Genomic DNA, 27,978 nt, shown 5'->3' with positions numbered 1-27,978 from the left:
AGGATTGTAGAATCGAACAGTATCGGACCTCTGAAAAGTATAAGCATGCATATGTATTCAGTCCTTGGTTGGGGCCCCTTTGGCAGCAATTCCTGCCTCCATGCGGCGTGGCATGGATGCTCTCAGCCTGTGGCACTGAGGAGGTGTTATGGAAGACCAGGATGCTTCCTTAGCGGCCTTCAGCTCTTCTGCATTGTTTGCTCTCATGTCTCTCATCCTTCTCTTGGCAATGCCCCATAGATTCTCTGTGGGGTCAGGTCAGGCGAGTTTGCTGGCCAATCAAGCACAGGACACTGTATACTTTCCGGAGGTCCGATATTGTTCTATTCTACAATCCTTGTCTTCTGGGTTCCATGTCATATTCTAATTTTCTGGGATTGTGGATTTGGGGTTTTCATGAGCTGTACGCCATGATCACCACAATGATAACAAATTAAGGCTGGACTTCTCTCGCTTTGCATGTAATGCGTCTGCCTCATAGATCAGTTTCACCTTTTAATTTGCATGACTGAAATTAATGGACTTTGGCACGATATTCTAATTTTCCGAGTTTCACCTGTATGTGATCCTCGGCCTCTTGCAGCCTCTTAGGGGCAGGAGGAGAGAGGACTGCTGCATGTGGCGTAGCAGGTGGAGCCAGCAGGGTTGGGATCCCAGGTGGCCACCCACGCACGGGCCAGTCCACACTCGCCAGCCGGCTGTTTGGTTTCTCCGTAATAGTCAGCATGGCGTTCCCATGTACGGGGCAGCCCATGGCTTGCAAAGGGTTGGACTCTGAGGTTGAACTTGGGGTTGTGAATGAGGCGGCCTCCTCCTCCTCTTGCCCACCCACTCTGCAAGCTTTGTGGTTACAGCCTTGAGGACTAGGAACATGTCGCTTCTGGATTAAAAAAGAATGAAAGCCGGGGTTGCCAGGATGCTGTCTTCCAGGTCCCTTCTGGCACTGCGCAGTCATGGGACTCACCCAGCCCCGCTGGTCGTGCCCTCGAGAGTTGGCATCCTGCCCTGGCTTCAAGGAGCTTGGGGCGCAGCGCAGGCCTCTTGGCCCGCCCAGGGCACACCCTCCTTTTCCTCCTCGCTGTAGTCCAGTGGGGTGGAGAGGAGGTGACCGGCCCCTTGGCAGTGGGTCCCAGCTGGGGTCTCCCTCCCAAGCAGAGCAATGTCCTCCCAGAAGCTCAAGTGGCTATTATTATTATTATTATTAATTTGATTTCTATACCGCCCTTCCAAAAATGGCTCAGGGCGGTTTACAAAGAGAGATAACTAACAAATAAGATGGCTCCCTGTCCCCAAAGGGCTCACATTCTAAAAAGAAACATAAGACACACACCAGCAACAGTCACTGGAAGTCCTGTGCTGGGGACGGAGAGGGCCAGTTGCTCTCCCCCTGCTAAATAAAGAGAATCACCACGTTAAAAAGGTGCCTCTTTGCCCAGTTAGCAGGGTGTGAAGCCAACTTGCAGTGGGGAGTGGGGGGGGCATTTTTGCCGACGTCCCCGTGGCAACCGAAACGGGCTCTGGCTCTCACCCGACACTCACCCCCAGCCCGACACGCCAACCCGACACGGCTCGGCATCAGGGCTCGCCTTGGCTTGCAAACGCTTTGCGCCTCCCGTGGCCGTGGCCGTGGCCTTGCTGAGCGCACGCCCAGGAGGGAGCAGGGCCCCCCTCTCTCTAACCGGGTGCCTTGTTTTCTGTCGCCCCCTTCTCCCCAGGCCTTTCATTCCGACACGGACCATTTCAAGCTGGCGTACGGAGGGCATCAGTACCACGCCAGCTGCGCCAACTTCTGGATCAACTGTGTGGAGCCCAAACCCCCCGGACTCCTCTTGCCGGACCTGCTTTGAGGCGGAGGGGCCTGGATCCGGGCGGGCGGGCGGGGGAGGCCGGCGGCGCGGGAACCCTCCTCGCCTGGGGGCCGGCATATTTCTAGACTCTGCGTTTCAGACGAGCCACGGCGGACCTCCGGATTCCGCGGGAAGGACGTGGCCAGAAAGACTCAGACGTAATTGGAGGGTGTTGTCTCGGGGGCGTGTGTGTGTGTATGTGTGTCTTGCACGGAGGCAAAAGCGGAATCTCTTGAGTAGACTTGGACAAGCACGGTCTCTTCCAGGCGGGGCAACTTGGCGTTCCTTCATGAAGGTGGGAGTGGGGAGACCCAAAGCCCCCTTCCCCAGCCCTGCTTTCGAGAGGGAAAAGTGGGGCGCTCTCCATTTCAGTCGGCTGCATCTCCCGGCGGGGCAGAGCTCGGTGGCGTGAGGCTGGCGTCTTCAACCCGTGGCCCTTCTGGCTCAGAAACCTGCTTTCTCTGTGTGAACAAAAAAACCTCCGCGTCTGGTGTCCAAAGTGTGGGGCGGGACGCGGTCCGGGAGGGTAGCGCGGGAGGTCTTCTTCCCGAGGGCCTGACCCCAACAGAGGCTTCCCAGCTCGGCTGCGCCTGAAGATGACCTCTTCGGCAAACCCTCTGACAGGCCGTTTCTCAAAGGCCGCCCCCTTTCCCCCCTCTCCATGGTTGCTTTGGTAAGGAGGCTGTCTTGCCTCTGGGGTGCGCCTGGGAGAGGGCGAGGATCCAACCCGATCCGCCGCTCTTTCCCCTTTCTCGTTCGGCTTCCATGCCGCACCGAAATTTGAGCGGGTCGTCTTCGTTGGGCGTGACGAGGCCAGATGTCCTATTCGCATGGGTTTTTAAAAATTACTGTCTTTTCGTCGGGAAGTCGCCCGCGAGGTTCGAACTCGGCACCCTTTTCTTCGTGACCTCGCTTTTGTCCCGGGTTGGCCCAAAGTTGGGTTGACCCCCGTCACTGCCGCTTTCCCAGGCTGTGTCCGGCCACACTTGGACTGCTGTTCGCATGAGTGCCCTTGCAAGGAGGTTTTCCTGACCACCCCGGGGGTCAGGGGCATGGGGGCATCTCTGGCATGTACCTGGCTGAGGCCAAGATCCGCGGGAAGAGCAGAAGGCTGGAGGTACCGTTTCCAAGCTGTGTCACGGCACAGCGGCAGGGCTCCTCTAGAGTAGCCTGGGGAGTCAGCCGTGCGTGGCTTTTCTCACAGGGCAAGAGAAGATGTTCAGATGTCCTATTCTTGCCTCCCACCTCCCCCCCACATCCGTGTGACCGCAAGGAATCCCACCCAGTTTCCCAGCCTGAGTGGGGTTAAGTGCTTGTCGCTTTGGCTGGGAGCTTGGGAGGGGAGATCGTTGCACACCCCATATCTCGAATCTTCCTTTTTGAGCAAGCCCTTCTACCCCTTGTATTGCAACCCACTGGGGGAGTTCTTATTTTCCATCTCCCCCCCCCTTTTTTAAAAGGAGGCAGGAGTAGCTCATCCTAAAGGGGTGGGGGCGGCAAAGGAGGCCAGGTTGTCTCTCCTTTCCGGACTCGGTTTGCTCCTCTCCCTCCCAGCCCAGGGTCCACGAGAGCCAGCCTGCAGGCAGGAGAGAGAGGAGCAAACGGACGAACTCGTGGTTGGGTGTGTGTAATTCTTACCACACCCGATCAAAGCACCGATAGGGCTTGGCTGGCTGGCGAAGGCCCGGCTCTGGCCGCATGAAGTCGCCTTCAGACAACACACATCCACCCCTCGACGAAGGTGGAGAAAATGGCCTCGTGGAAAAGGGATGTGAAAACGAGCCCCCCCCCAGTAGCGTGTGATAACTGGGTCCAACTGAGGACTGAAAACGGGGCTACCCTTTGCCTCCCCCACCCCCCCTCCACAGCAGGAGGAGGGATTGGAATGTCCTTGGTGGCCACTGATGAGCGCAGGTGCATCGGGCTGTTGCTCGCCAGTCTGTGCTGTGGGGCGGTCGTGTGTGGCTGACGCCCCCTGAAGCTTCCAGGGAGAAGCTGCATCCCTTCCACTTCTTTCCTCCAGTGCAGCCACAGTGGGCCTCCTTTTGGGAGATGCGTTGTCAAGGCCCCAACCCAGCCAGTGTGGAAATCGCCTGCATTGGCTGAATCGGACACCGTGCAGGGCGGCTCCCCTGGGCAAGGGAGGAGAGGTGTGCGGTGGGTCCCGCCGCCCCAGTCCACTCTCCGACCACCAGGGATCCAAAGGTTGCTGGAGCGTCAGCTCCAGAGCCCTTGGCCTCTGCCACCCTCCCTGGTTCCCTCCTGTGGCCCCTCCAGCGGGTCTCTTGGCCTGTGCCGTGCAGAGCCGGGTTTGCTGAGGAGTGCCTGCCCTGGACAGAGAGGAGGGAAAACAGCCGACCGCATGGCGTTCCTGACGAGTCTACCCAAGGGAGCTCTGCTCGGCTCTTCTTCGGCAGGCACTTTCCTTTGTGTTCTCGTGGCACGGATAATCCCATGGGCGGGGGGAGGCGGCAGCAGGCAACCCCCTGGGCAGACCTCCCGGACTCCGCGCTTTGCCCGCCTCCTCCGCAATAATTATTCTGGTGGTCGCCAGGGACCCCGTGGCCTTGGAAACCGTCTCCAAGGTGACTGTGTGTCTCCGGCTCCCTTGTGCTTTTCCTCCCTGGAATGGAGGCCCGGGTTCCCCGTGGCGGGCGGAGCCTTGGGCTGCTCCTCGGCGAAGCAAGAGGCACCCTGCGGGTCTGTGCGTGTGCGGTTTTTGTGTCCCTGCGTGGGGTGGCGTGGGGCGCCTCTGTGGGGCCCTGCCTTCCCACTCCCTCCCTGGGCACACAGCTGGCTGGCGGGCTCTGCTTCGTCCGTTTCTTTCAAAACGGCCGTTGATATCCCCAACCCTGCCGTTCTGCTTGGTTTCCTTGACTTGGCATGAACCCAGCCATATTGTGTCTCCCGGAGCGTCCAGCTCATGACTGTGTCCACGGTGGGAGGAGGAAACCAACGCTGAAAAGCAACTCCCTCCATGTTCACAAGCCGCCGTGAGCAGAGAGAGAGAGGCCTTGGCAGGGTGGGGCGAGTCAGCCCAGCCTCTTGAGACGCAAGGAGGCATCGCAGTGGCCTTGACTAGCCCACCCGCATTTCAAGTTCTCTCGCCTGTTGTTGGCAGTAGAACTGGACAACCCTCCTCCTTGTTTCCTTCCCACGGGACCCCAAGTGCCCTGTCCGCCGTTCCAAGGTGCCTCCCGTGGCCCATGGCGGTGGCGTCTAGTGTGGCGGCTTGTCTAGAGACGGCCGGACTCCTTCGAAAGGACGTCCTGCGCCGTACATGGGATGGTGGGAAGGGAGGACGTCCCACCCGGCCTCCTGTGTGACCAGTGAGTCCCAGTTAAGTCTTGTTTGTTCCCAGTGGGCTCTGAGCACTCCCCAAATGGCTCCGGACTGGAGTTCTCGAGAACTCTGCAATTGGCTTTCATGTCTGGGTTTGGGGAGGGGTTTCGATGAGCAAGCCGTGCCGTAAATATGTACGCGTCATGAGACGGGGGTCTGCCCCATGGATATGTGCTCCTGTGAACTGCATATTGAACAATGGGGAAAGGATGCAGCTCTCCAAGGATAAGAAGCTGGAATTGCCCCCCTGCCTTCAACCCGTCTTTTCTCCTCCGTTTTATTGAATCGGGAGCTTTCCCCAGATGGGCCTCAGAAGGGCCGCATCGGGGCGAGGCGGCCATCTTGAAAGGCCTCGGATCTTCTCCCTCGTGTCTCGGCTGCCTCGGAAACGATTCTGTGGCTGTCGGAGTGTGATTTAGGCTCTTGTTGTATCGTGTGGTGTGGTGTCGCTGATCTTTTTAAAAACCTGGAGGGAAACGGCTCTTTTTAAACCTGGTCTCCTAAACCCGCAACCCCGTACCACTCTTATTGGCCCCCTGTGCAATGTCCCGATGCTCAATAAAGAACTCTGGTTTCAGAAAAAGGACCCGCGCCGTTGGCCGTTGAAGCTTTGCGGGAACTTAAAGAAGGATGGTTTTCCTGCCGCTCGCTTAGTCAGTTCCTCTCGTCTCTCGTGCTAGAACACGAGGGCCGCTTAGTGAAGCCGACCCGCAGTAGATTCAAGAGGCAACCGGCAGGAGTGCTTTCCCCCCCAAGGTCTGGTTTGTATGGAGTCCAGTAACTCCAGTGGTCGCGGCTTTCAAAGAGGAGTGGACGAGGTCAGGGAGGCTGGGTCACTCCAGGGCAATTGACCGTCCCAGCTAAATGGAATCTACACACTACACTAAATGGAATCTACACACACACACACACTCCGTGTGTATAATACACACTACTACTACACACTAAATGGAATCTACACACTACACTACTACACACTAAATGGAATCTACACACTACACTACTACACACTAAATGGAATCTACACACTACTATACACTAAATGGAATCTACACTACTACTACACACTAAATGGAATCTACACACACACTCCGTGTGTATAATACACTACTACTACACACTAAATGGAATCTACACTACTACTACTACACCGTCCCAGCTAAATGGGCAATTAACCATCCTAGCTAAATGGAATCTATACACTAAATGGAATCTACACACACACACACTCTGTGTGTATAATACACACTACACACTACTACTATTACACACTAAATGGAATCTACACACTACTACTAAACCGTCCTAGCTAAATGGGCAATTAACCATCCTAGCTAAATGGAATCTACACACACACACACACACACTCCATGTGTATCACACTACTACTACACACTAAATGGAATCTACACACACACACTCCGTGTGTATAATACACACTACTACTATTACTACACACTAAATGGAATCTACACACACACACACACACACTCTGTGTGTATAATACACACTACTACTACACACTAAATGGAATCTACACACTACTACTAAACCATCCTAGCTAAATGGGCAATTAACCGTCCTAGCTAAATGGAATCTACACACACACACACTCCATGTGTATCACACTACTACTACACACTAAATGGAATCTACACACACACACTCCGTGTGTATAATACACACTACACATTACTACTACTACTACTACTACTACACACTAAATGGAATCTACACACTACACACTAAATGGAATCTACACACGCACACACACACACTCCGTGTGTATAATACACACTACACAGTACTACTACTACTACACACTAAATGGAATCTACACACACACACACGCTCCGTGTGTATAATACAACCTGCCACCCCCACCGCCTTCCGAGAGGTGGCGGTGGGAGCAGAGAGCAAGCTGTCGCCCGGTCAGTGCCCCCAGGGACATCCACCCCCCTCCAGGGGTTAGTGCTCCCCCAGCTTCCCCGTAAACCTGCCTTAGGACTGTGCCACGGGCCTGATCCTCTCCGGCAAGACTTGTTCGACGGGGCAATCATACACCCATCACTTGCCGTTGGAGGCCCTGCTTCTAAAAAGACAAAACTGCAGGGGTGTGTGTGTGGGGGGGGGGTGTTATACGCTGTGGGGCGTTTCCTTTTCAGCACCTCTCAGACAAGGCCACCTGTGTGGGGTGGGGTGTGTGTGGCCCCTTAAGTGGCCCGGTTGTGGTAGCAATAGCAACAGCACTTACATTTATATACTGCTCTATAGCCGGAGCTCTCTAAGCAGTTCACAATGATTTAGCTTATTGCCCCCCCAACATTCTGGGTACTCATTTGACCGACCTCGGAAGGATGGAAGGCTGAGTCAACCTTGACGTGGTCAAGTTGGAAGCCCTTCTCAGCTCTGGATCTGGCGCATCAAGCCACGGTGGAAGTCTTGGGGAAGAGGCCCTGTCTTGTTTCCCCCAAAGTGGGGGCGTGATTCATTCCCCAAGCCTAGGGAAGCGGTTCTGTAGGAGCAAATATTCCTGTTGGTCTTGGGGTAAAGGTCGAGTTGTCGGGATGCTCTGCAAGAGGGAGCTGTCTGATACCGAGTCAGACCCTGGGTTCACCTGCCTCAGCATTGCCTGCCCTGACAGAGGAGGGGAGCGCTGGTCTTGTGGTCGCAAGCAGGACTTGTCCCCTTAGCTAAGCAGGGTCTGCCCTGGTTGCATATGAAAGGGAGACTAGAAGTGTCAGCACTGGAAGAGATTCCCCCTCAGGGGATAATGGGGCCACTCTGGGAAGAGCATCTAGGTTCCAAGTTCCTTCCCTGGCAGCATCTCCAACGAGATAGGGCTGGGAGAGAGACTCCTGCCTGCCACCTTGGAGAAGCCGCTGCCAGTCTGTGAAGACAATACTGAGCTAGGTGGACCAAGGGTCTGACTCAGTATTTGGCAGCTTCCTCTGTTCCTAAGCTCCTTTCCCCCTGCTAGATATAAAGTAGCCACCACTTCCAAACAGTGGCCCTTGAGAGCTGGTTTTGTGGTAGCAAGCATGAGTTGCACCCTTTGCTAAGCAGGATTTACCCTGGTTTGCATTTGAATGGGAGACTACATGCGTGAGCACTGGATGGCATTCCCCTTTATGGGGCCGCTCTGGGAAGAGCATCTCGGTTCCCAGTTCCCTCCCTGGCAGCAGCATCTCCAACGAGATAGGGCTGGGAGAGAGACTCCTGCCTGCAACCTTGCAGAAGCCGCTGCCAGTCTGTGAAGACAATACTGAGCGAGGTGGACCAAGGGCCTGACTCAGTATATGGCAGCGGCCTATGGTCCTGTGACTGGTGGTAGCTCCGCAAAGTTTCAGGTAGAAGAGGGTGGTATTGCCTCACAGCCCTCCCTGGAGATGCCACCAGGGAGTGAGGCTGGGCCCTTCTTCTGCATGCAAGCCACGGTGCCCCGTTCCCTCTGGGGAATCCCTGGCTGTCGGCAGACGGCTCTCACAGTTGCTTGCCCTTCCAAATGTAAATCAAGGCAAACCCTGCTTAGCAAATCCATGCTTGCTGCTATAAGACCGCCTCTTGGCCACAGTTCTGTTTGAACCGGACCCCGGCTGCAACGGTCCCCTTTGAAAGGAGGGGGTAACTTAACACTTGACTAGCAAGCCAGAGGCTGCGGTTTCGAATCCCCGTCGGTCTGTTCCCCAGACTATGGGGAGCACACCATATAAATCTATATGGTATACCTCTATCGAGCAGCAGCGATCGAGGAAGATGCAGAAAGGCATCATTTCATACTGTGCGGGAGGAGGTCATGGTCAACCCCTCCTGCATTCTACCCAAGACAACCCCAAGGCTCGGTGGGCACCACGAGTCGACACCGACTCGACGGCACGCTTTAACTGAAGAATGTTTCTAGTTGGGGGTCAGCCCCCATGATGAAGCTGTACCGGATGCGACACTCTGACCTGCACGTTTTCATGCTCCCCTATGCCAAAGATCTAGTAATCTTAGCAGCCATCTAGGAGCCAGCGTGGTGTAGTGGTGAGAGTGCTGGACTAGGACCAGGGAGACCCGAGTTCAAATCCCCGTTCAGCCATGAAACTCGCTGGGTGACTCGGGGCCAGTCACATCTCTCTCCGCCTAGCCTACTTCGCAGGGTTGTTGTGAAAGAGAAACTCAAGGATGTAGTACTCCGCTCTGGGTTCCTTGGAGGACGAGCGGGATATAAATTTAAAAATAATAATAATAAGCAAGAAGCAAGGTTTAGCACCCTCTTCTCCCTGATGATCTGGTTTATTGCACTCCAGGGGCCTTAGAAATGAGAGGGGTTTTAACGTGCACCTGTGTGTGTTCAGCCGGTGAGGGTTGGGTGCACACAGAATGGGTGTGGTGGTCATACGAACAGCCCGGCTGGATCGGGGCCCAAGGAAGCCCATCTAGTCCAGCATCCTGTTTCACGCAGTGGCCCACCAGGTCAAGGGGACTACACAATTCTGGGTGCCTGAGAATCTCCACCACTTCTTGTTGTTTTTCAAGGAAATTTCGAGCCCGTTGACCGTTAAACTCAGAAAATAGAGCCAGATTCCCGAGCGGGGAGATTTCAGGGCCCTGCGTCCCTCATTTCCCCTTTTCTGCAATTAGTCGAAGTAGAATTAATTATCCCAAAATAAGCAGATATGTTAAGGAGCAAAAAGTATGTCTGCAAAACATTTTTAAAAGCAGTGTGTAAAAGTTCTGAGTGTGTAAAAGAAGTGGAAGAATATTGGATACCTTGCTTGGAGGGCGGAGGGGATATTGAGCAGCTCACGGTCAAGATGTGTTTGGGGAGAAAAGAACATGATGTTTTAATGGTCTCAATTTATTTTATTTGTGGCAGATTGTCTGGTTAGCCCCCCACTCCCCCCCCCCCGGCCTAACTAAAAATTAAAAGTGAGCTCTAGATTACCACAAGCGGGTGGTGGGAAATCTCTGGATATCTCTTCACATAATTTAAAAATAAGATTGCAACAGCATATTACTTCTCTCCATTTGGAGGGCAACCGTCTTTAATTCTTTTTTAAAAATTCCTGCATTAAAGAGTAGTCGTGACTCTTCCGGAAACAGGGAAAGTCACTCGCCCCTTTTGAGACTGCGACAATCAGCCGCTGTTTACGAGGACGGGGGGAAAACAACAAACTGACATCAAAACGGCCCACATTGCAAACCCATCTCTTGAGTTGGGTCGTCCACCGTGCTTGCGCTTGGCTTCATGAACTTGTGCTGAAATAGGGTTTGCGGGTTCATTTTGCAGGCGTTGTGCGTCATCGCCCCGGAAACCTTGCGGCAAAGTTAGTTCCGTGGGACGTCGGATTTAAGGCCCCCCAGAGACGGGGTCGCTGGTTGGTGTAGTGCTTTGAAAATGCACCGGAGGTTCTGCTGGAACCCAAGTCCGCCACGAGAAGAGAAAGGCGCCCTCTCTGTTGTCTCAAAGATGGCGTCTCTCCTGTTCCTGTCCGGTCTCTTCAGATCCCCCAGTAAGGCACGCCGGTCCTTCTTTCCCTCACGTAAACATCCGGCATCACCCCATAAGGCGTCTGCACCATTTTGACGGTGTTCCTCCCGTAGAGTTCCCGCTCGTAGGCCATGAGCTGCCGCCAGAATCCGACGTTGGGGTGGATCACGGGGCGTCTCGACTTCACCCACCGGTACGCCTCGCACAGGGAGACGTTCTGGTATCTCATGAGGTAGGCGATGCAGAGGGTGGCCGACCGGCTCACGCCGGCCGCGCAGTGGACCAGGGTGACGCCGCGCTTCTGGGCCACGCTCTGGATCTTCCGGGCCACGCTGTCAAAGTACAGCGAGATGGGGGCGCTGGGCATGTCGGCCACCGGCACCCGGACGTACTCGAACTCGGGGAAGTTGTAGTCGGGGAGCTCGACGGTGGCGTTGACGATGCAGGTGATGCCGCGGGCCAGGAGCAGCTGGCGGTTGGCGGCCACGCTGCCCTTGCTGATGTAGAGGAAGGGGGTGATCTGGGCAATGCCCCCCATCGCCCCTTCGGAGAACAAGCGAGAAGTCGTCCAAGTCAAGGAAGAGAGTCTCCGGGAGGTCATGGGCGCTCCGGGCTCGCTTAAGCAGCCATGCTGGGTGTCAAAGCCCAGACTGAACGCAATGCTTGATCTTCCGCGGAGCTCGGTTTCGCCTGCAAAACACAAAGGGAACCCCAGTTATAAAACAAGCCCAGACATGCAGGAAAGCTCGCCGTGCGCACGAGAGCATCACGGGCCATGGCCTGGCTGTGTCTCTCGAGACTCCTGGGTGGGTGCAACCCAGCGAGAGACACTTAAGGCTGCAGTGCCCGTAAGCAGGCTTTGGGTCTGAAGCCGCATGACGCGGCCCCCCTCGTGGAAGCAGAGTGGCTCTAGGCTTGGGCGGGTGACCCTGGTGAGCCCCTGGGATCCTGCTTCGGGGACATAATGCTAGACCCAGGGGTCATCCCATGATATTGATGGCCAGGAAGCTTAGGGCTGACAAGCGGAAGTGCTTTTCCACCCAATGCATCATCCACTTGTGGAACTCTCTGCCACAAGATGTGAAAGCCCACAACCTGGATGGCTTGAAGAGGGGTTTGGATCACTTCATGGAGGAGAGGTCTATCGAGGGCTAGTAGTTGGAGGGCTAAAGGCCACCTCCAGCCTAAAAGGCTGGATGCCTCTGAGTACCAGTTGCAGGGGAGTCACAGCAGGAGGAGGGAGGGTATGCCCTCAACTCCTGCCGGTGGGCCAATGTGTGAAACAGGATGCTGGACTAGATGGGCTTCCTTGGGCCTGATCCAGCAGGGTTGAAAGAAGTCATACAGATTTAAAGGACCCCCCTGGACTGAAGTGGGGCTCACTTCTCACAGGCTTGACTGACATTAAGCCCAGGCACAGCGACACCAAAACCACCCAACGAATCCCCCCGGGGTGGTGGGCTGTGTCCCTCCGGTATCCTCCCGGTACTGCCGGATTTTAATTCAGAGACCCCACACGGTGGGCAAACGAGCCACCGTGAAAAGGTTCTTTCCACCCGGGGGGGGGGATACTCAACAGGTTGATTTGGGGACACATCCACCGTCCAGCGTCTCACGAAGAAGCTGGCTTTGTCGGCGTAAGGTGGCCCTTGTCAGCAGTCCAGGACCGACCAGAGAAGACGCTGCCCCCAAATGCAGCCCGTGGAGGGGTCCCACTGGGGAAGGGTGTGCAAATCGATGCCGTGGTGTCCACGTGCCTGATGGCTGAGGCACACGTGGCCTCCGTGGCCATGCTGCTTTGGGCTCTTTGGGAAAGGCCCGGATTGCTGCTCGGCAGCCTTTTCTTCTGCGTAGGTTCCAGATTTCTAACCCGCAGGTCCGTGCGGGGACACTGACAGAGGTTGCATTTTGCCCACGATTGGAAGAGTCGGACTTGTGCATGCTGCCCTGAGCAGGGACGGAGGTAAGATTGGTAATTTGCCCAATCTGCAGTCTTGTGAACGGAGGTCGGTGTTGGGTGGTTTTCTCCCACCCTCGGGGAAAATGCTGGGGACCCCATGTGGGCATGGCATGCCCGTCTGACCGGGTTTCCGCCCCCCCCATCACCTCTCCCCTCCCACCTTGTGGTTTGGGTTTAAAAGGCCACCCACTGGGTGAGCGCCTGATCCCTCCTGCCATAGGCGTGGGTGAACAAGCCTCTGGATGGTCACCATCGGAGAAGCCTCCTTTCCAGAGTGCCATTAAGATGCTTGAGGAAAGGAAGAGGTTTTCTGCATGCTAAATCCTGTCGGAAAGTAGGGTTGGTTTGTTCTGTTTACCCACACTGGGCATGGCTGGGAAGGCACACAGGAAGCTGCCGTATACTGAGTCAGACCCTTGGTCCACCTAGTATTGTCTACACAGACTGGCAGCGGCTTCTCCCAGGTTGCAGGCAGGAGTCTCTCTCTCTCAGCCCTCTCTCCTTGGAGATGCTGCCAGGGAGGGAACTTGGAACCTTCAGCTCTTCCCAGAGCAGCTCCATCCCCTGAGGGGAATATCTTCCAGGGCTCACACTTCTAGTCTCCCATTCATATGCAACCAGGGCGGACCCTGCTTAGTCATGCTTGCGCCCACAAGACCAGCTCTCCTCTCCTAAAAAGATCTCAAGTACAGAGCCAGGAAAGATCTTAGGGAATATAGGAAGCTGCCATCTACTGAGTCAGACTCTTGGTCCATCTAGCTCAGGATTGTCTTCACAGACTGGCAGCAGCTTCTCCAAGGTTGCCGGCAGGAGTCTCTCTGCCAGCCCTGTCTCGTTGGGGATGCTGCCAGGGAGGGAACTGGAAACCTTCAGCTCTTCCCAGAGCGGCTCCATTATCCCCTGAGGGGGAATCTCTTCCATTGCTCACACTTCTAGTCTCCCTTTCCTATGCAAACCAGGGCAGACCCTGCTTAGCTTCAGGGGACAAGTCATGCTGGCGACCACCAGACCAGCTCTCCTCCTCTCGGGGACAGGGAACCACCTAACCCTTGTGGCAGACCGTTTGGGAGTCAGCCCGTTTAAGGGGCCCCCAAAGGACCCTGCTTGCATTTAGCAGCGTTCTTTAGTGGGGGGGGGGGGGTTGGGGGGGGTGTCCCTCGTTTTTTGCAACTGCACCGACTGACAGCACATCTCCCCAGTGGCTGTCGCTGGGGGTCTCTCTCGCCCGTATTTTCTTGGGAACAGAGGGGTCATCTCCTCATTCTCTTGGCTCGGTAAACTGGCTTGTTGAAAGGTGGTGTCTAAATATCCTAAGCAACGACGCTGGAAGCCCTTGAACCAGACACCAGCGAAACCTGGTGAGGGAACACTGTTTAAAAGTGTTGTCTGTAGCGTTGCGGCACAAACACAGACACACACAGAGAGACACACAATCCTTGACCGCTCCAAGATCTCGCTCGAGGCGCAAGGTATCTCTACTGGCTGTGGGCACCTTGAGCAAGATCTTGGAGTGGCCAAGGATTGTGTGTCTGTGTTTGTGCTGCAACGCTACAACTTTTGACGAAACTTGGCTGATTACCGTGCCCCACAGCTTAACGGCTGGCTGGCTGGCGGCAAACTGCTTTGTGAGACCCTCGGCACCCTCGGGGGGCAGCTGAATTGAGGAGTTTGGTCCCCAAGCCCAGGAGGGCGGAAAGAAGAGAGGCCTTGATGGCTTGGAAGTGGTTTGCCAGTTGGAAGGGCTCAGGCTTGGCAAAGGACAACGGGATCGCCGAGCGAGTCGGGGCCTGTGTTCGGAAGTGATCAGCAGCAGGCCTGTTTCGCACGCTCTGGGAAGAGCGCCGTGGCCTGCTTGCATGCCGAAGGCTCCCCGTTCCCTCCCTGGCAGCGTCTCCAACGAGATAGGGCTGGGAGAGAGACTCCTGCCTGCAACCTTGGAGAAGCCGCTGCCAGTCTGTGAAGACAATACTGAGCGAGGTGGACCAAGGGTCTGACTCAGTATATGGCAGCTTCCTACATTCCCTAAGATCTTTCCTGGCTCTGTACTTGAGATCTTTTTAGGAGAGGAAAGCTGGTCTGGTGGTCGCAAGCATGGCTTGTCCCCTTAGCTAAGCAGGGTCCGCCCTAGTTTGCATTTGGATGGGAGACCAGAAGTGTGAGCACTGGGAGATATTCCCCCTCAGGGGATAATGGGGCCACTCTGGGAAGAGCAGAAGGTTCCCAGTTCCCTCCCTGGCAGCATCTCCAACGAGAGAGGGCTGGGAGAGAGACTCCTGCCTGCAACCTGGGAGAAGCCGCTGCTGGCAGTCTAGGTAGACAATCCTGAGCTTGGTGGACCAAGGGTCTGACTCAGTATACGGCAGCTTCCTATATTCCCTAAGATCTTTCCTGGCTCTGTACTTGAGATCTTTTTAGGAGAGGAAAGCTGGTCTGGTGGTTGCAAGCATGCCTTGTCCCCTTAGCTAAGCAGGGTCTACCCTAGTTTGCATTTGGATGGGAGACCAGAAGTGTGAGCACTGGGAGATATTCCCCCTCAGGGGATGGAACCGCTCTGGGAAGAGCTGAAGGTTCCCCGTTCCCTCCCTGGCAGCATCTCCAACGAGATAGGGCTGGCAGAGAGACTCCTGCCTGCACCCTCGGAGAAGCCGCTGCCAGTCTGGGTAGACAATACTGAGCTAGGTGGACCAAGGGTCTGACTCAGTAAATGGCAGCTTCCTATATTCCTAACATCTTTCCTGGCTCTGTACTTGAGATCTTTTTAGGTGAGGAGAGCTGGTCTTGTGGTTGCAAGCATGACTGGTCCCCTTCGCTAAGCAGTGTCCGCCCTGGTTGCATTTGAATTGGAGACTTGATGTGTGAGCACTGGAAGAGATTCCCCCTCAGGGGATGGAGCCGCCACTCTGGGAAGAGCTGAAGGTTCCCACTTCCCTCCCTGGCAGCATCTCCTAGGAGATAGGGCTGGGAGAGAGACTCCTGCCTGCAACCTTGGAGAAGCCGCTGCCAGTCTGTGAAGACAATCCTGAGCTTGGTGGACCAAGCGTCTGACTCAGTATAGGGCAGCTGCCTCTGTTCCTGTCTCCCCTCCAGCCTTTTGCCGACTGGACCGGAGGGCCTTTGGCCTGCAAAGCCAGACGCTCCCCCCCCACCACCACCACCACCCAGCCTCTGGCCCTGCTCAAAACACTCAGCTATGCACACACGGTGCTGCCTTCTGAGTCCGGGTCTTGCTCCATTTAGCTCCACGGCCTGGCAGCAGCACTCCAAGGCTTCAGGCAGGGGGGAAGGGTCTTTTCCCGTCCCGCCTGGAGGTCCCGCTGAAGAACCATGCGGGCTTCCCTCTGCCCCATCCAGGCCTCCTCGGGCAGAGACCCCGCAAGCCTCTCCGGACTCCCGAGTTCCTCGCAGACTTTCCTTTCCTTTTCCCCTCCAGCCATATTATCTTCTCCCCCACAGCAAACCGAGGGGATCATTTAGGGAAGCCTCCCCCAGTCCAGCGCCCTGGGCCAGCAGTCAGGAGGCCCTTGGGGCTAGAAAGAGAGCGGGCCGGCCGGCCGACGGCCCTGGCCAATTATTTTTTACGGAGGGCTTGACACGGGGCTGGGGATCTTTGCCCGGATCTTTGCCCGGAGGAGGGAATCGGCAGCCAAAGGCGTCCTCTTCCCTCGCTGCTGCTGCCTGTGCTTCTTGGCTTCTGCAGATAATTCTCCGCAGGCCTCCTAAGCTCATCAGGACAGTTACTCAGCAGGACCAACGCCAAATGAATTCCCATTCCCCCCTCTGAATAGAAGCTCTCGACCTTCAGAATGATTGCTTTTCTTGCAGTCTCCAAACAGAGCCAAAATTCTCTGAAGGGGAAGAAAAAAAGCGATGGATGCATGAAAATAACGATCTGTGTGACTGTGTGTGTGTGTGTGGGTCACGTGTGGGGTTACGCCCCCCTGGAGGGGGGTCCCCCATACGTCTGGGGGGATCTTCCGTTGCTGTGATTTCAATGCCCGGAGGGAAAGGATGCAGGCAGCTGACCCTCCAGGAAGCAGACGTTTCCCCATATCCAGCGCCAGGTTCATATCCACGTTGGGAAGACCCCCGGCCCAAGAAGTGGGCCTGATCCAGCCGGGGACTAGGGTGGCTGCAAGGTCAGGTTGCCAATACTGGCCGAGGCTATTCCTGGGGACTTGAGACCCTCCCGGGTTGGTTCCAAGAGTCCCCTGTAGAGAAGGATGCTGGTTGCTGGAGACTCCGGCTGATCCAGGGCAGGGTGGGGGAACATAGGAAGCGACCATATACTGAGTCAGACCCCTGGCCTATCAAGCCCAGTATTGTCTTCACAGACTGGCAGTAGCGGCTTCTCCAAGGTTGCAGGCAGGAATCTCTCTCAGCCCGATCTTGGAGATGCTGCCAGGGAGGGAACTTGGAACCTCTTCCCAGAAGGGCTCCATCCCTTGAGGGGAATATCTCACAGTGCTCACACTTCTAGTCTCCCATTTCAGATGCAACCAGGGCAGGCCCTGCTTAGCTAAGGGGACAAGTCCTGCTTGTTCCCACCAGACCAGCTTTCCTCTCCTAAAAAGATCTCAAGTACAGAGCCAGGAAAGATGTTAGGAATATAGGAAGCTGCCATATACTGAGTCAGACCCTTGGTCCACCTAGCTCAGTATTGTCTACCCAGGCTGGCAGCGGCTTCTCCCAGGTTGCAGGCAGGAGTCTCTCTCCCAGCCCTATCTCGTTGGAGATGCTGCCAGGGAGGGAACTTGGGAACTTTCAGCTCTTCCCAGATCGGCTCCATCCCCTGAGAGGGAATCTCTTCCAGTGCTCAAACATCAAGTCTCCCATTCATAATGCAACCGGGGTGGACCCTGCTTAGCAAAGGGGACACACCACACTACCTGTCTTGCATAGCCGAGAGGCTAAAATTAAGGGGACTTCCAGGCAGGCCGGGACCCTGGCCTGTCTCCTTCGGAAATGCTCGCCCTGGTTTCTTGGATCGCTGCCTCTTCCTCTGGCTAATACTTCCTGCCTTGGGCTTGGGCCTGGCCCCTCCTTGCAATTAAAAGCTCTGCTTCGTCAGCGTGTGCTCTTAATTCACAGCCTTCTCTCCAGTTAACATTGCGGGGGGGGGGGGTGGCAAGTTCCCGCGAGAGCTCCCCTGAAGTTTGGAGGTGGGGCCTTCAAGAAGGAAAACGAGACCCTTTCCCGGGGGAAGGCAGCCAGCAGGGGCGTATCTAGGGTAGGGCAGGCAGGGCACGTGCCCCGGGCGCCACTTGAAGGGGGCGCCATTTTCTAAAATGAAAAAAAATAATTTAATGGCTACTGAAAACAGAACGGCCACCACGCATGCTGAAATGGCCTCTGCAAGGCCGTAGTATCTGGGAAAAGTCAAATTCTCCATTTATTTTTAAAGCTTATGTAATAGCGATGCTACAATGCACAGTAGAGAATTAGACAGGCACTTCTGTTTAGTTTTCCAAGTATAGCTCCACATAGTATTTGGGTATTTCATGAGCCGCAGCATACTGAAATTTGTAGTTTTCGAGCATTTTTTGGTCTGGCTACGTCCACTGCTAAATAGTTTTTGAAATATCAAAAGATTAATGAGCTTGACTTGTATTTTTTGAGCTGATATTATGGTAAAGTTATCTGCAAGGTGGGTGTCAGATGTTTGGACAGGGGGCGCAATTTCAGTGCTTGCCCTAGGCGCTATTTTCCCTAGATACGCCTCTGGCGGCCAGGCATGTGCCAGTGGGTGCTTAAGGCACTTTTGGGCACACTGTTTTCGGCCGCTGGCCACCCACGAGGCCCCTCTTCTTGCCTGAACGGCCAGGGAGGGCTGGTGGCCCACGACTGACCCTGCCCGGCTTGCCCGATGGAGCACCTCGCTCTCCGCAAGGGTCCCTCCTGGGTGCTTCGCGCCCCGGTTTCGCCCCGCCGCCAGCCTGCTCTGGCTTGCGTCCCCCTGTCCCCAAATCCGTCCGCCACGGGTTACAGAAGAGCTCTGCCTCACCCTCTAGGCTGCTGCAGGCAGGCACCGTATATTTTATGTAAATGCTGCTGCTGGAAGTGCCGCTGGAGGCTCATTTAGTGAGGAGCTGCCTGCAGGCGGCAGAATCTCCCGCTTTCTGCAGTGACAAAGGGACGACTTAGCCATGCTGGCATCCTCCGTTTGGAGCTCTGTCTCCGCTGAGGGCCAGTGGGTGGGCGAGGTGTGAGATCAGCGCCAGAGAGGGGGGAAATGTTAAGCCAGAGATGACAGAGGGGCTTGGGGGTGCCTGCCAAGCAGGCGTCCAAACGGCACCCTCGGCGGTTCAGGGTTGGTGGTGGGACATAGGAACAGAGGAAGCTGCCATATACTGAGTCAGACCATCGGTCTATCTAGCTCAGTGTCGTCTTCACAGACGGGCAGCGGCTTCTCCAAGGTGGCAGGCAGGAGTCTCTCTCCCAGCCCTATCTCGTTGGAGATGCTGCCAGGGAGGGAACTTAGGACCTTCTGCTCTTCCCAGAGCGGCCCCATTATCCCCTGAGGGGGAATCTCTTCCAGTGCTCACACTTCTAGTCTCCGTTTCATATGCAACCAGGGCGGACCCTGCTTAGCTAAGGGGACAAGTCCTGCTTGCGACCACAAGACCAGCTTTCCTCTCCTAAAAAGATCTCAAGTTCAGAGCCAGGAAAGATCTTAGGGGATATAGGAAGCTGCCATATACTGAGTCAGACCCTTGGTCCACCTAGCTCAGTATTGTCTTCACAGACTGGCAGCAGCTTCTCCAAGGTTGCAGGCAGGAATCGCTCTCCCAGCCCTATCTCGTTGGAGATGCTGCCAGGGAGGGAACTGGGAACCTCGATGCTCTTCTCAGAGCGGCCCCATTCCCTGAGGGGAATCTCTTCCAGTGCTCACACTTCTAGTCTCCCATTCAAATGCAAACCAGGACAGACCCTGCTTAGCTATGGGGACAAGTCATGCTGGCGGCCACAAGACCAGCTCTCCTCTCTTGAAGAGGAGGAAGAGGAGAGAGAAAACCCAGGGCCAGCAAGGCTTTCTTTCTCTCAATCTCGAGGGAGGAGAGCTGGCCTTGTGGCTGCAAACATGGCTTGCCCCCTTTGCTAAGCAGGGTCCGCCTTGGTTTGCATTTGGAGGGGAGACAACGTGGGAGCTCTGCACCATATTCCCCTCAGGGGATATTCATGGGGCCACTCTGGGAAGAGCAGTCGGTCCCAAGCTTTCCTCCCTGGCCGCATATCTAAGATCGGGCAGAGAGAGAGACTCCTGCCTGCAACAGCAACAAATATTTATATATATATACCACTTTCCAACAAATGTTTCCAAAGCAGAAACAAAAACATGTTCCCAAAACATTCCAAACCATAGAGAAATAACAAATAAATGAAGAAGATGGCTCCCTGTCCCCAAATGGCTCACAGTCTAAAAAGAAACATGAGACAGACACCAACAACAGTCACTGGAGGTACTGTCTGGGGGCTGGATAGAGCCAGTCGCTCTCCCGCCTGCTAAATACAAGAGAATCACCACCTTAAAAACGGCGCCTCTTTCCACAGCCTTGGAGAAGCCGCTGCCCGTCAGTGTGGACAATCCTGAGCTGGGTGGGCCAAGCGTCTGACTCCGCAGAAGGCCGCTTCCAAGGTTCCCAAAACGGAGGCCTGGTTAGGAGCCTCGGGGAAAATCATGGGTGCAAGCCCAGGCATTCCACAGCACAGAGGATTCCCAGGGGAAACTGCTCCTCGGGCGGAGACCAAAACCGGCATTTCCAGTTTGGGTTTCTCTCCACGCTCGTCTGGCGGCAGTGTGGGCCTCTCCCGAGATGCTGGCCCGGCAGAGGTCGGGGTGCAGAGGCCCCTTGGTGCAGAAGGCCTGTGGCAACCACAGCCGCTGGGATGGGAAGGGCTCTTCCCTGGCTCTCTCTCAGCTGCGTCTGTAGCCCACAGAGCCATGGACGGCGGAGGCGGCGGCTCGCTAGAAGACGTCATCTTCAAGCAGGGAGGCTGCAAACTCTTCCGGGGAAACCCACAGGCGCCTTGGAAGTTTATGGGGGCAGCCCATAATATAGGACTGGCCTGGCGTCGCCCGGAATTGGCATACCTCTCCAGAGGGCTCTCGAAACCAATCCCGTCAAGTTCCCCCGCGGGCAACCAGGCGAGGTGAGTCATATTATGCCATGTTTCCACACCCCTGCTTTTGTAACATCACGAGGCTCAAAGGGGCATTTGGGGTTGGTCTAGACCACCTCCCAAGGTCCCTTCCGGCACTAAAGTTCTGTGGTTTCCAGGCGGAAGCGGAGGCACTGAGAATTGTTGACATGCCAATTCTAACATGCCGAAAGCGCTGGTTGCCTGGAAACACTAATTACAGCTTTGGGACTGCCGGATTGTGATTGCTGTTGTGTCATTCATTATAGTACTAACTCGCTTAATGGAAAAATGCACTTTTAGAATCGGGAATTGTTCGGTGGGGAAAACAGGGCAGTGGAAACTCTTTCACGGATGGATCTCAGCATCTCCCCTACCTGCTAAAATCTGGCCTCTAGGCCTTGGGTCACTCAAAACCTTTTCCCGTGACGAAGGAGAAACCCCCACAAAACTGTCTCGAACGAGCATTTCGTTTAACACAAGGGGGGAAACAACCCCCAAAGTGACCACTTCAGCAAGCGAAGAACCATCCTCTTTTCCTAGAGAACGGAAGCAAAACTTTGCCCACTTTGCACCAGACACAAATCCCGTTTTTCTGAATGAAACAAAATGTGTGTGTGTGGCTGTCGCTTCGGCCACCTGCAACTTTACGGTCATAATGCTGGATCCGTCCCCGCCGTGTATGGTGGAGCTTTAACGCAACGAGGCTTTTGCTATAACCGGGTTCGCTATCAAAGCATCATCTCTTCCTGGAAGGGTTTTTCTCAGCGGTTCTGCTGATCCCCCCCCCAAACAAGAGAAACAAGTGAAATTTTAGAAAGGGAGGAAAAAAGGCCGCTTTGCGAGCTGCAGAGGAATCAACTTATATGGAATCAACTTATACGGAATCAACTTATACGGAAGGTTTGAAAACTGAGCTGGTGGGGTTTGCAACCTTGGTTCCCATCATCCCTGTGGCCGGGGTGGGATTAATTAATTAATTAATTAATTAATTAATCAAATTTGTACACCGCCCCAAACTTTCATCTCTGGGCGGCGGCGAGCTGTAAACTCAACATCTGGGGACCCGAGGCGAGAACGCTGCTATTCGGTTCGGACCGGGGTTTCTGAAGGGTTGCCCACCCATTTACGATCCCGGGTGGGGGGGGGGTTCTGCTTTTGGGCCACTGCAAGATATTCCCCATAGGGGATGAGGCCGTTCTGGGAAGAGCTGAAGGTTCCCAGTTCCCTCCCTGGCAGCATCTCCAACGAGAAAGGGCTGGGAGAGAGATTCCCGCCTGCAACCTGGGAGAAGCCGCTGCCAGTCTGTGAAGACAATACTGAGCTAGGTGGACCAAGGGTCGGACCCCGTATATGGCAGCTTCCTATATTCCCTGAGATCTTTCCTGGCTCTGTACTTGAGATCTTTTTAGGAGAGGAAAGCTGGTCTGGTGGTCGCAAGCAGGACTGGTCCCCTTAGCTAAGCAGGGTCCACCCTGGTTTGCATATGAATGGGAGACTAGAAGGGTGAGCAGTGCAAGATCTTCCCCATAGGGGATGAGGCCATTCTGGGAAGAGCAGAAGGTCCCCAGTTCCCTCCCTGGCAGCATCTCCAACGCGAGAGGGCTGGGAGAGAGACTCCTGCCTGCAACCTGGGAGAAGCCGCTGCCAGTCTGTGAAGACAATCCTGAGCTAGGTGGACCAAGGGTCTGACTCAGTAGATGGCAGCTTCCTGTTCCACCTGAACTGGTCAGTGGGACGTGGCAACCCTTACTTGGGGTGCCCTGAATTCCCGTCGCCCTTTAGGACGGTCAAGGCTCTTCGTTTTTGGACACACGCCCATTCCGTCCTCCATTCTCTGCCACTGTGGCTTCCGGTGGCCCTAGCTGCTGCCTTTATGACGGATGCATTTGATGGTTTCGGCTTAATGGCCTTTAAACAGATGATTAATTTGTTGGATATTTGGGGATATGAGCTAATCTGGGGTTCACTGCTGGGACTTCCTTCCAAGGAAACGTGCACAGGATTGTGCTATGAGTCAATGCGGTATAAATAGTTATGCCGACGGAGGACTCTGCCTCTCCGCAAATATGTGTTTGCTTAATTTCCCACCTGCCACCTAAAGCACTGGGGAAATGGCTTGTTTAGCAAGTCAGAGGCTGCCGGTTCGAATCCCCGCTGGTGTGTTCCCCAGACTATGGGAAACACCAACATTGGGCAGCAGCAATCTAGGAAGGTGCTGAAAGGCATCATCTCACACTGTGCGGGAGGAGGCAATGGTCAGCCCTTCCTGTATTCCACCAAAAGAAACCCAGAGGGCTCTGTCGGCACCAGGAGTCAAAATCGACTCGACGGAGGAGGCCTGCCTGAAACCCTGGAGATTGGCTGCCAGCCAGTGCAGCCCAAACTGGGTTGGGTGGGCCGACGGTCAGACTCAGTAGAAGGCATCTTCCTTGGTTCCTACCTCAGTGGTCTGCGGGTGACAGTATCCATGACGCCGTTGGGAGGGCAAAACGCTCCTTTTAGAAGTTGCCTCTGGCAACTTGCACAACAGCCCTGGAAGGTAGGCCTGCTATCCAGGCTACAGAGGGGGGGGCCGGGTTAATTATCGCTGGCTGGCTTCCAGGTAATGAGTGGACAACCGAGAGGTGATTTAACCGAGAGGTGATTTAAATTAAATTTAATTTAATTCTCGGCGGCTGTGCGCCTGGGTCTTGGGCCGACGAAGTGGATGGAAGATGCTGTGGTGTGCTGTTCCACAGGGCCAGACCTGGTGGATGGGGCTCAAGGATGGGACTCCCACATACGGAGCTGGTGTCTCCCGTTCCCCGCTGTGTGCCTGCGGCTTCCTTGGGGGAGGCAAGCTGGTCCGGTGGGAGCGAGCATGAATCGTGCCCTTTGCTATGCAGTGTCGGCCCTGGTTTGCATTTGGATGGGCGGCTACAGGGGAGCGCTGTGAGAGACGGTCCTGAAGGGATGAGGCCAGCGCTGAGTGGAAGAGTGCTTGCTTGGTGGCAGGCGGGAAATCCCAGTCTCCATCCCTGGCTGGCAGCATCCCTGGCCGGCCAAGACTCCTGCCTGGGACCTTGGAGAGGCTGCTGCCTGTCCGTGTAGACGGCTTCCTCTGTTCCTAGATGGGTGCATTTTGGCCCATGGGAGCCATGTCTGTAATAGATGGCCTGGGTTCAAGTCCCGCCTCAGCAGCCTTAGACTCGGTGCCTGGCCTTGTCTGAAGAATCCTGCCTGCCTGCCAGCCCGGCCTTCTCCCTCTAGGAAACGGGGCTCTTTGTTGTGGCCTGCTTCGCAAGGCGGTTGTGAAGGGGTGCGACTCCATAAGAAGCCTTTCCCCAGCTGGTCCAAAACCGGACGAACAGCGGTGCCTTTTTCCCCATCGCGAGGGTGGGGCGCTGAGCTCAGCACGGAGACCAACACACCCTCCCAGCCGCCCGCAAGCCGCCCGCCGGCCCAACTCAAGACTGGCCCGGGTCGAGGCAGGCGGCAGCTCGCCAGGTTCCCCTCCTGCGGGAAGTGGGCTTGGAAAGTCGCGCCGATCCCTCCCTCCTGCCCGGAGCTGAGCGGTGGGGCGGCGACGGGGGGTCAAGATCCAGCCGCCTCCCGGCGAGCCCCGCCTCGCAAGGAGGACCTTGGCAGACCCCCACCGCCCCACCGCGTTCCCCCAAGCGGGGGGAGAGGAGGGACACCCCCCCATCCGGCTCTTTCCTCTCCAAAGACGGGCAGCTGGCAAGAGCCTCCCTCGTCCCTGGCGGGGAGAGGGGCCACCCCTCGGGGGGAGGGAGGTAAGGGGGGGCTTTGAGGCCCACCCCCCGCCCCGCCTCTCCATCCTAGCGAGGTCCCCGAGGGGGGAGGCGGGTGCGCCCGGCGGCGCACCAAGGCGCGCAGGGGGGCTTCTCCCGAGACGCAGCCCGGAGCGGACCCCGACCCCCACCATTCCTCCCTCCCTCCTGCTGCTGCCTGCCTGGGAGGCGGGCGGCGCCCTGCTTACCTGCTGCTGCTGCTGCTGCCTTGGGGACGGCGAGGAGGAGGAGGAGGAGGCGGCGCGGCGCGTGTGTCGTCCTCGGTGGCCACAGAAGCGCCGCAGCTGAGTGAGAAGCAGCGCGCCCCGCCGCCGCTTATGAGCCCGGCGGCTGCCGCAGCAGCAGCAGCAGGAGGGAGGGGCCCGCGCCAGGCCCCGCCCCCGAGGTGGGACCGAGGCAGCGGCCATCGGCTGAGTCAGACCCTTGCTCCAGCTAGCTCAGGATGGTCTGCACGGGCTGGCAGCGGCTTCTTTTCCAAGGCCGCCGGCAGGCAGGAGTCTCTCTCCCAGCCCTCTCTCGTTGGAGATGCTGCCAGGGATGGAACTGGGAACCTTGATGCTCTTCCCAGAGCGGCCCCATCATCCCCTGAGGGGGAATCTCTTCCGGTGCTGCTCACACTTCTAGTCTCCCTTTCATATGCAACCAGGGTGGACCCTGCTTAGCTAAGGGGACAAGTCATGCTTGCGACCACAAGGCCAGCTTTCCTCTCCTAAAAAGATCTCCAGTACAGAGCCAGGAAAGATCTTAGGGGATATAGGAAGCTGCCATATACTGAGTCAGACCATCAGTCTATCTAGCTCAGGATTGTCTTCACAGACTGGCAGCGGCTTCTCCGGGGTTGCAGGCAGGAGTCTCTCTCCCAGCCCTCTCTCGTTGGAGATGCTGCCAGGGAGGGGACTTGGGACCTCGATGCTCTTCCCAGAGCGGCTCCATCATCCCCTAAGAATGGGGGCATCTCTTCCAGTGCTGCTCACACATTTTAGTCTCCCATCCCATATGCAACCAGGGCGGACCCTGCTTAGCTAAGGGGACCAGTCAGGCTTGCGGCCACCAGGCCAGCTCTCCTCCCATGGCGCTGCTGCCCAGAGGCAGTGGGCAGCCCTGGACTCTGTCGATTCTTTCGCTTCTCCAGCAGCTGCCCCCCCCACCGCCCGCCTTCCGTCTTGCACAACTCAGGCGAAGGAGCATCCTCTGCACATGGTGGGAAGGTGGTCGACAGGGCTGGTCCCCGCTGGCACCCCCCCTCCTGTGGGTCTTGGGGGTCAGCTGTGGGCCTAGCTGGGCAGACCCACCTGCTGCCTCATGGGAGCTTGGGCAAGCCAAACACCAGTCATTCTCAGTTGATGTCCCCCTGCCAACTGAGCCTAGAGGCGCCTCTCCAAGTGGTGGTCCTCACGTCTTTAGCAGCCCCCCTCCAGTGGCGGTGGCGGCGGCGGCAGCTGGGGTCTCGTTTCTGTTGAGGAGCATCGGAAGCGGCCTGGCACCCAGGCAAGGGCGGACTTGGGGGGGAGCCTCTCGGCTCTTCTGCTGCGCGGCGGCCCTTCTTCGGGGCATCTCTCGCAGTGCTCGGATCGAGCCTCCCATCCAGATGCCAGCCAAGGTGGGCCCTGCTCAGCAAAGGCAGCCAGTCGTGCTTCTTGCTCCCGGAGGCTCCGCTCTCTGCCCCAAGGCGGTGAGCCCTTTGGGGGACCCTTCCCTTCCTTTGTCCTTTCGCCGCCGTAGGGAAGTTCTCTCGGCTTGGAGAAGAGCCCGGTTGAGGCGTGGAACAGGAACAGCAGCAGCAGCAGCAGCCATGAGCAGTGGCTAGAGGGAGGAGAAGCCAGGAGTGGCCTCCCTCTGCCTGGCCGTCCCTTTCCGGCGGCATGCTGCTGCCGCAGCGATGGTGCTGCTGCAGCGATGGTGCTGCCGCCATGATCTGGAGTGGGCTCCAGGAAGCGCTGAATGACGCATGGGTCTGTCGATACAGGAGGAGGCCTCCGTGCTTCAGGCTGTCATGCTCCAGCCGGAAGGCGCTCGGGTGCAGGCTTGGGCCGACCCCCACTGGGCTGGGGCAAGGCAGCCCCTGGCTATGCCCCCCCCCCGTGAGCACCCTTCATTGCCGTCTGCTTGGGAGTCTTCAGAGCGGGAAAGGCCGAGGGGACAGCAAGGCACTCTGCGCTTGCACAGGGACACTCTCTGGAGGTTCCCCCCCCACCGCCGGAGCTTTTGGGCAGCAGCCGATGGTTGGTGAGCAGCTGTTTCCCAGTCCTGTTTCCCTCCTCCTCAGCTGCTCGCAGGGAGGAAGAGGCTCTGGAGATGCCTCCTGAATCCCACCGGCCAGTTATTCTGGGACCCTGGTGGGCCATTCGCTTCTAGCCAGCTGCCAACGGAGCTGACGAGAGCTGAAAGGCCAGCCATGTTGGCTGCCCCCACAGCCTTGCTCCATTGAGGGCCGAGACACGGGCAAGGCGGGGGCTTCGTCAGCCTTTATTAAGGGGCAGACCCTCTCTGAAGGCTCTGAGCCTCAGGTCACTAGAACCCCCTGGCCACAAAGCCACCAGTCTGACCCGGGCGTCGGATCATCGGGCCCCAATGGTTGTGGCTGGAGGCTGCCGTCTCCGGAGTTGGGCCTTTAGCTCAGTTTTGCCAGCACGGACTGGCAGCAGCCCTCTACAATTTCGTTCTCAGCCCTCCCTGGAGATGCTGCCAGGGATGGAGTCTGGGGCCTTCTGCCTGCAGAGCCGATGCTCAGCCGCTGAGCTACAGCCGTGCCCCAATGATCCCCGTGCCCCACAACCCCGCCATGCCCCAGATCTTCCCTTGCTGCTGTGGGTGTTGTGATGGCGCCACGGAAGACAGGTCCGCTCCCCGAGGCCTTCGGCAGGAGATTGCTGTGGGGTCCGGCAGCCTCCTCCTCCTCCGTGTGCGGGTGTGTGTGTGGATGTATTTTTAAATCCCGCTCGCGCTATTTTAGGAGCTGGCACAGCGCTTCAGACCCCACGGCTTGTTCGGGAAGCCAGAGAGGAGCCCTGCTCAGCGACAGAAATATTCTCTTTTAAAAGGGAACCGGAATAATAGCCACTAATGTCCTCCTATCACTGAAAAATGCCGACTGCAATCATCATGACTCGTGATTGGAATAAACCTATCCCAGAGCATCTTGAATAGCAAGAAATCCATCCCCCTCCCCCCCCCCATAGGAACATAGGAAGCTGCCATATACTGAGTCAGACCCTTGGTCTATCTAGCTGAGTATTGTCTTCACAGACTGGCAGCGGCATCTCTAAGGTTGCAGGCAGGAGTCTCTCTCCCAGCCCTGTCTCATTGGAGATGCTGCCAGGGAGGGAACTGGGGACCTTCAGCTCTTCCCAGAGCGGCTTCATCCCCTTAAGGGGGAATTTCTTCCAGTGCTCACATTCTAGTCTCCCATTTCAGATGCAACCA

The 27,978-nt window shown here is 56.5% G+C and overlaps 2 protein-coding genes across 8 annotated transcripts in view; one reads left to right on the top strand and one right to left on the bottom strand.

Annotated features, from left to right (window-relative positions):
- SYNRG (synergin gamma) overlaps positions 1 to 5,775 on the top strand; it is a 56,625-nt gene extending 50,850 nt beyond the window's left edge. For all 7 annotated transcript variants that reach the window (XM_053275615.1, XM_053275620.1, XM_053275614.1 and 4 more), the window contains one exon: positions 1,716 to 5,775. In XM_053275615.1, the coding sequence (XP_053131590.1) occupies positions 1,716 to 1,847 (132 nt within the window). In that variant the 3' untranslated portion in view covers positions 1,848 to 5,775. The remainder of the gene's footprint in view (positions 1 to 1,715) is intronic.
- Positions 5,776 to 10,188: 4,413 nt separating this feature from the next.
- Positions 10,189 to 24,883, bottom strand: DUSP14 (dual specificity phosphatase 14). Its single transcript, XM_053275632.1, has 2 exons — positions 24,744 to 24,883; positions 10,189 to 11,355 (listed from the first exon to the last, which is right to left on the bottom strand). Exon 2 carries the CDS (start codon positions 11,264 to 11,266, stop codon positions 10,676 to 10,678), a length of 591 nt encoding a protein of 196 aa, XP_053131607.1. The 5' UTR covers positions 11,267 to 11,355; positions 24,744 to 24,883; the 3' UTR covers positions 10,189 to 10,675.
- Between the last annotated feature and the right edge of the window lie 3,095 nt (positions 24,884 to 27,978).

This window comes from Hemicordylus capensis, chromosome 12 (assembly GCF_027244095.1).
Source record: "Hemicordylus capensis ecotype Gifberg chromosome 12, rHemCap1.1.pri, whole genome shotgun sequence".
Taxonomy (NCBI): domain Eukaryota; kingdom Metazoa; phylum Chordata; class Lepidosauria; order Squamata; family Cordylidae; genus Hemicordylus; species Hemicordylus capensis.
Note: the sequence above shows the minus strand (reverse complement) of the source record. Positions and strands in the feature narration are given on the sequence as shown.